Source organism: Nannospalax galili, unplaced genomic scaffold (genome assembly GCF_000622305.1).
Source record: "Nannospalax galili isolate Female #2095 unplaced genomic scaffold, S.galili_v1.0 scaffold56, whole genome shotgun sequence".
Taxonomy (NCBI): domain Eukaryota; kingdom Metazoa; phylum Chordata; class Mammalia; order Rodentia; family Spalacidae; genus Nannospalax; species Nannospalax galili.
The window spans coordinates 3,744,472-3,751,714 of record NW_008340065.1 but is presented as its reverse complement, the minus strand read 5'-3'; the positions used below and the strand labels follow the sequence as shown (position 1 = coordinate 3,751,714).

The window sequence follows — 7,243 nt, the reverse complement described above, 5'->3', positions numbered from 1 at the left end:
AGGTCTGTGACAATGAACCATTACAGTCCTACAGAAGTGCCTGCCAATCCAGGCCCTTCTCAGCAGCACTAGAGAATAAGTGACCCTGTGGGCAATGAGTTCTCAACACTCACAATCTTGGAATAAATTCTCTTTATACTTCAAAGTTGTCTTTGGAAAGCTTTCTTATTCTTGCTGGGAGCAATTCCCACTTCTGGCACTGGAAAGCTGTCCCCAGAATGTCAGTTCCTGGTGCTGACAGCCCAGGAGAGGGGTGACATCCAGGAGTGGCTGAGTGCTTCCCTGGATGAGGGAGGCTAAGGCCTCAGGCATTTGACTTTGTGTTTCAGTGCCATTGACAGACCATTCTGCCTGAGCAGCAGCTCTCCCTGGACCCAGCACAATGGCATCTCTCCAAGTAGTGTCTGTCCTGATGTTTATTTGTAAATATCACAGCTTCTCCTTGAAGTCAAACCCAATTCCCAAGTCCCCAGATGGACTCAAGTTCTCTACGGCTGGCAGGGGCAGCATGAGTGCTGCAGTGTGAAGGTCAGAGAATGACCCCATGTGGAAGGCTGGCTGGGCCACATGCTGGTTCTTGGTCTCCTACCTCTCCCAGTTCGTAAAGGCTGTCCTAAAGTACCCTATGCTTGCCTCCAGCCACTTCAGCTACTGGGCAGGACTTTGGGGTGGGACCAGATCTTGTTTCCTGGCTGTCAGCAATGGCATAGTCTGGGCTAACCCAAGCCAGACAGCCTTCAGCTCTTTGGCTGTGGCTACTCAGAAAACAGGTCATGAAGTCTGGTGGGCCACATGGCACCACATGGCAGTTATAGACGCAACCTCTTGATGTCCTCGCTTCGGAAGTCTTTGCGCAGAGCCAGCACCTGGCGCACTTCAGCAGGCGTAAGGCGCCATGTCAAAGGGCCAGAGTTGGCACCCCAGTAATCTAGGATCTCAGTCACCTGTGGGGAAGGATAACCCAATCAGCAGGGTTGAAGCTATCCTGAGGGAAATCCTAGGCTTTACTAAGGCAGACCATGGGTACTTGGGAAGAAGAAGGTGCCTTGCAGAGCTGGGCTGCTAGCACGTGAAGGGGTGGCAGGGCTCCACATGTTGCCTTTGCCCGTTTCCAGTCACTTTTCCCTGGCTAGGCTGAAGGAGTCCCACATACCCGCTCCAGATTGAGGATCGTGGCCATTTGGGAAAGCCGGGCAAACTTGTCTCGGATAGTCCAGGTTGTCACTGTGGTAAGGTAAGCAATGAGTGACCTCAGCTCCTTGTCAAATTGCAGACCGCCCAGCTGTAGGAGAATATAAACATTGTTTCTTTTTAAATTCTGGCCCTGTGACCAAGCGGAACTAGCATCCAATTGCCCTCAGAACTGGGAGGAAAAGACTAGGGAGATGACTCAGCAGGTAAAGGTGCTTGCCACCAAGCCTCATGACCTGGGTTCAATCTCTAGAACCCATATGAGTAGAAGGAGAGAGCCAGCAAAACTCCAAGTTGTCCTCTGACCTCACATACATGCCATGACATGTGCCTACCTCAAAACAAAGAAACATGGGGCTGGAGGGATGGCTCAGAGGTTAAGAGCACTGACTGCAGAAGACCTGGATTTGATTCCCAGCACCCACATGGCAGCTACGAACCGTCCTTAACTCTAGTTCCAGGGGAATCTGAAACCCTCTTCTGACCTCCATGGCATTGCACAACACGGGTGCACTCATGTACATGCAGGCAATACACTTATACACATGAAATAAAAAACAAAACAAACAAATACATTTAAAAGAAGAATTAACACCCCCCCAAACAGTAAGAAACTGGGAGGCAAGACCAGCTGGGCCTATGGCTCTAGTCTGTTCTAGTGCCTCAAAAGCTAGAGAGAACTGGGCCCAGATATGTGTGATGTGAGAGGACAGAAGTTCTGGGGTGGCACGACTTATCTCAGAAGAGACCTGTGGGTCATGCCCCTTTGATCTTACCCGGTTGAAGGCAGACTTCAGCACCACTTTCTCTAACTCAACCGCAACAAGGCTGGTCATGAGGCCGGTCAGGCTGTCATAGATGACTGGGGACAGGTTGGCCTAGATAGAGGCTTGATATCAGTAGGAGTCTGTCTAGCCCTTCTGCCTCCACCCCCAAGTCTTCATGGGGAAGGGTCTGTTATGGGAAGGAACAGTGCTTCCACAATAGAGCTTCTGTGGGCTATAGCAGAAGCTACAGGCTGCTGGTATGGGTAGAATGGGTAATTACATAAGCATCCCCCTTACCTTGAACTCTGCCATCTGCTGCTCCAGGTTGAGGATGAACTGCTGTACCCAAGGGTCATTGGCCTCATAGTTGTTGAACTCTACCTATTGTCCGGAAGGAAGTGGCAGTTGCTAAGGGCCTCTTTCTAAGATGTGGTATTCACCCGTAACCCACCTCTACCCCTTTAAGCAAATGATAGAAGAGGTCCTTCTCCCCATAGCTTCTGACTCCTCCAGTTTAAAACCAGCTTGTGTGGGCAAGGTGGCTCCCATCTGTAATCTCAAAGATGTTGAGGCAGGAAGATTATCATAAATTTGAGGCCATCCTGGGCTACATAGTGAGACAAGAGTCTGAAGAGTTTGTCTGAAAAAAACTAAAAAAATGAATGAAAAAGTATCTCCCCCTTCAGAAACCAAAATAAAACAAAATCTAGAAAAACAGCTTGAGCCTCAAGCTGGCAGACTGCTTGTTGCATCTCACATCCAGCCAACAAACAACTCTGGAATTCAGATGTGGTCCACACTGAGGCAAGGTTCGAATCCCTCCCATGGCTCATGTTTTACAGGAGTGAAATAACTAGGCTAGAAAAAGAAAGCTCCTAGGTCTATGAAAAGTGGGGCAAAATGGGCCTCCTATAAGGGATGAGTCATGTGAAGGCGAAGTCCCTTCACAGTCTCTGAGTCACTGGCTACAGGAACAAGCTTCTTCCCTGGAGGAATCTAGTCTTTGATGGAGCTGGATAGGGGATAGCAGCATATTAGGTCTAGTCCATTCAGATGATTCACTGTCTTTTGGCTGTTATGGTCAGGCTGACCTCCTCGATGTTGTGGGAGACAGAGAGAAAGTTGTTGATCCAAGGCTGCACCTGCGGCTTGACTGCTGTGCTGTTGAGCTCTGTCAGTCCTTCCTATACCAGGACAGGGCAGACACACATCAGACACATGTCGTTCCCCCCCAACCCCCCACACTCCTTGCCCTTTGCTTCCATCCCTCCCTTGACTAAAGGGTACTCCTACAGCTGAGTCTCTCACCCTATGGTAAGCATAGTGGAGGTCATGATAATAAAAGCCAGGAAATTATCCCTTCCACATCTGTGCAGATTCAGGTCCAGAAACAAAGCCCTGAGGTTGTCTTAATAAAATTTCACAAGGTGAGTTCATATTGTCTAATGCTGGGCAGCACCTGTGGCTAAGATCAAGCATCACTGAACCACTAAGATCAAGATGAACCACTGTTCATCTCTGAACATCTTTTTGAGTGCTATTATCATTTTGGAGATTCTAGAAGAATAGATGATGTTGTTGATGTGGCTTAAACAGTAATGGGGCTTTTAGTGTCAAGGGATTCAAATACCTTTGGAGACTTGCATGCTACCCTCTCCCGCTTCCTTCCCTGTTTCCCTGTATACAGTGGAGCCCACAGTAAGCCAGCAAACAGTTTTCTCAAAGCAGCCCACAGGTGCAGGATCTACAGCAGTCGAACCTTGGGCTTACCTGCAAGAGGTCTCGAAATTTGTTGGACACAGCAGCCAAGTCAGAAAGGCAGCTGTCAAACTTGGCCTGGGCCTGATCCCCTCCAATGCCTTGACTGAATAGCTTGGTACAGTCACTCTAGGGGAAAATATGGCTTTAGAAACAAACCATGCTTATGCCATTGGAATGTGAGCAGAGGCAAAGAAGTCCAATATGCAAATGCTTCCTTTCCTAGACTTTTCTACAAAGGTTCTATACTAGTGGCTCTCCACTTGGCTCCCACCTCCCCCTTTCTAATATGGGGATAACAATGTTGAGGAAGAGGAAGAGAATAAGAAACACAGATTGTAGTGTTTTTTTATACCTTTAGGACTAACATTTCTAGGTTCAAGTCCTAGTTCAGTCATGTGTTCTGAGTAACCTCAGGCAATTTTTTGCCAGGCTTCAATCTCCCTGTCTATAAAAAGGGAACACAGAGGCCTGTTCCCTTGATGGATGTGAGTTGTATAGATGACGGCACACAGCAGGCACTAAGGAGACACTCCCTATTCCTGCGTAGTGTCTGCTCCTTACATGTTTTGGTCTTGTGGGACTGGCAAGATGGCTCAGCAGCTGAAGGTGCTTGCTGAATAAGCCTAGCATTCAATCCCTGGAACCCACATAAAGGTGGAAGGAGAGAACTGATGTGTACTGTGGCATGTGTATCCAACACACATACACACACACACACTCACCCCAAAACAAAACAAACAAAAACTCTGAACTTAAAAAAAAGTACTTGAACTGATGTGTACTGTGGCATGTGTATCCAACACACATACACACACACACACACTCACCCCAAAACAAAACAAAAACTCTGAACTTAAAAAAAAGTACTTTCCCTATGAAACAGTACTATTATCCCTGTTGCACAGATGAGTCCCTGAAGCACACAGCATTTAATAACTTTTCCAAATCAGTACAGTATGATGTGGAGCTGGGATTCTAGCTGAGGCATCTGTCTCCAGGGTGCTTGCTCCTCATCACTGCACAGAGCCACAGTTTTTTAGCCATAGTTACATACCAAGTATGTGCTGAAGGATTTTCTAACTCCTGGGCCAGAGCTCTCCCAGCAGGCCCAAAGACCCTTTGCTACTTGGTCAATCACCACTAAGTTCCTGCAAGTGTGGCTCTATGTCAGGGAATGCTCCAGTTGCCACCAGGACAGGTGTTCAGTGCATTTTCTCAAAAATGGTGGTTATAGCTACTAAAAACTGACAGACAATTTCCCTTGTACCTCCAGAGTCTTCTTCAGAGTGGAGATGTTTTCACTGCAGACTTCCACATTATTCAGAGTCACCTGGAAGACAAGGGAGAAGGAATGTTATTTCCTGCTCACTGGGCTTGCTGTCCACTCCAGCACCATCCAGACTGGGTGATAGCTTCCCTCCATTTACCTCAGAGAAGTGCTAGCTGGAGTTTAGATCCAGCTGAGCCTGCACCACTGTCATCAGGCAGGATGCTCAGATCTTGGAATCATGTTTTTTCCTATACCTGATACCACAGAGCAAAACCACATAAGCTGAAGAGCTAATGAGCCTAGGCTCCATGGTACTTACAGACCAGAAATGATTCTGACTTGGGATAAGTCCTGGGCTCTAAACTGGCAAGTGCCATTAAAGAATGCAAAATTTTACTGAGCACTTGCTATAGGCCAGGCACTGTTCTAGATACTAGGGAGAAAGGAACTAACAAAACAGGCAAAATCCACCCCTTGGGCAGGCAGTATAGTTTGGTGGTAGAGGGTATGCTTAGCAAGGGCGAAGCCCTGGATTGAGTCTCTATCATCAAAAAAGTCCCCAACCTTCCTACCCATCTGTATGATATAAAGTCAGGTAGTGATAGACACCATGACAAAAAATAAAACAGGTATGGGGACAGGAGTCCAGAGTGAAAAGCCCACAAAGCTAAAGTTGGGATTAGGATTCAGGAGTCCCTATTATGAGCTAAGGGCTCCTTTTCATTACTCATCTGTCTCAAAAGACTAGGTGCAGAAAGAACAATCATTAAAAGAAAATTGGGGTTGGGGAGCTGCTAGAGAGATGGTTCAGCAGTTAAGAGCACTTATTGCATAATCATGAGGACCAGAGTTTGGATCCCAGCAGCCATGTAGTAAGCTAACATCCCACAAATGCCAAGGGACTGTATGCAAAGGCATGTACAATCCACCCCTCTAGTGCATATACACTTACCCAGACACACAAATAAAACAACTAAAAAAAAAAAATGCAGTATGGAGATTTACCTCAGTTGGTAGAATATTTACCTAGCATACACAAAGCCATGGGTTTGATTCCCAGCACTGCAAAAACCAGGTGTGGTAGTGCACACTCATAATCCCAGCACTTGGGAGGTAAAGGCAAGAGGATCAGAAATTTAAAGTCCTCCTTGGCTACATAATGAGTTCAAGCAGACCTGGTCTATATGAGACCCTGTCTCAAAAAACAAAAACCAAACCAAAAACCCAAAATGTGACCCTCTAGAGGAAAGCATCTTTGGTTTGAGGCACTCAAGGAAGGCTCTGTGGCACAGATGATGGGTGAGCTTAATTTACAACCCAGGACAGGTTCTAACAGGTTCTAACAGATGAGTACATTTCACCACTTCATCAGACCTCCCCACCCCCTACCCTGCCTCTGTTTTTGTGAGAAAGGGTATTACTATGTAGATCAAGACAGCCTCAGTCTCAAGAGATCTGCCTGCCTCTGCCTCCTGAGTGCTGGGACTAAAGGTGTGTGCTAATGTGCCATGCTTCTATTTTATCTTTTTAAATATTTTATGTGTACGAGTGTATTGCCTGCATGTATGTGAGTGTACCCGTGTAGTGCAGTACTTTGGATTCCCCTGGACCTGGAGTTAAGGATGGTTCATGGCTGCCATGTGGGTGCTGGGAATCGAACCCGGGTCCTCTGCAAAAGCAGTCAGTGCTCTTAACTGCCATCTCTCCAGCCCCATTCTTTTTTTGTTTTGTTTTAGTTTTGTTTTTGAGACAGGTTCTCTCTGTAGCCCCAGCTGTCCTGGAACTCATTATATAGACCATGCTGGCCTCAAACTCAAAGATCCACCTGCCTCTGCCTCCCGAGTGTTGGGATTAAAGGCGTGCGCCACCACGCCTGGCCCATTCTTTCTTTTTTAAATAAAACAATTTTTATTGCCAGGTGTGGTGGTGCATGCCTTTGGTCCTAGTACTCAAGAGGCAGAAACACACAAATCACAGATCTCTGGATGTTTGAGGCCAGCCTTGTCTATATAGTGAGTTCCAGACCAGCTGGGACTACAGGAAGACTCTGTCTCGAAAATATTATTTTAATTTTATGTGTATGAGTATTTGCCTGCATGTATGTAAGTGGCCCATGGAGGCCAGAAGAGGGCATCAGGTCCTCTGGAATTGGAGTCACAGATGGTTGTTAGCCATGTGGGTATTGGGAGCTGAACCCAGGTCCTCTGCAAGAACAAGTGCTCTTAACTGCTAAGCCATTTTCTCTAGGCCTCTT

General features: G+C 46.9%; 1 protein-coding gene across 1 annotated transcript in view; it reads right to left on the bottom strand.

The window, feature by feature from the left end:
- Positions 1-115: 115 nt before the first annotated feature.
- Positions 116-7,243, bottom strand: part of Cog4 (component of oligomeric golgi complex 4) — a 44,157-nt gene continuing 37,029 nt past the window's right edge. Inside the window, exons 13-19 of the mRNA XM_008834982.2 lie at positions 4,987-5,049; positions 3,729-3,845; positions 3,050-3,142; positions 2,256-2,339; positions 1,968-2,069; positions 1,154-1,282; positions 116-944 (exon numbers count right to left, since the gene is read on the bottom strand). Of these exons, the coding sequence (XP_008833204.1) occupies positions 810-944; positions 1,154-1,282; positions 1,968-2,069; positions 2,256-2,339; positions 3,050-3,142; positions 3,729-3,845; positions 4,987-5,049 (723 nt within the window). The 3' untranslated portion in view covers positions 116-809. The remainder of the gene's footprint in view (positions 945-1,153; positions 1,283-1,967; positions 2,070-2,255; positions 2,340-3,049; positions 3,143-3,728; positions 3,846-4,986; positions 5,050-7,243) is intronic.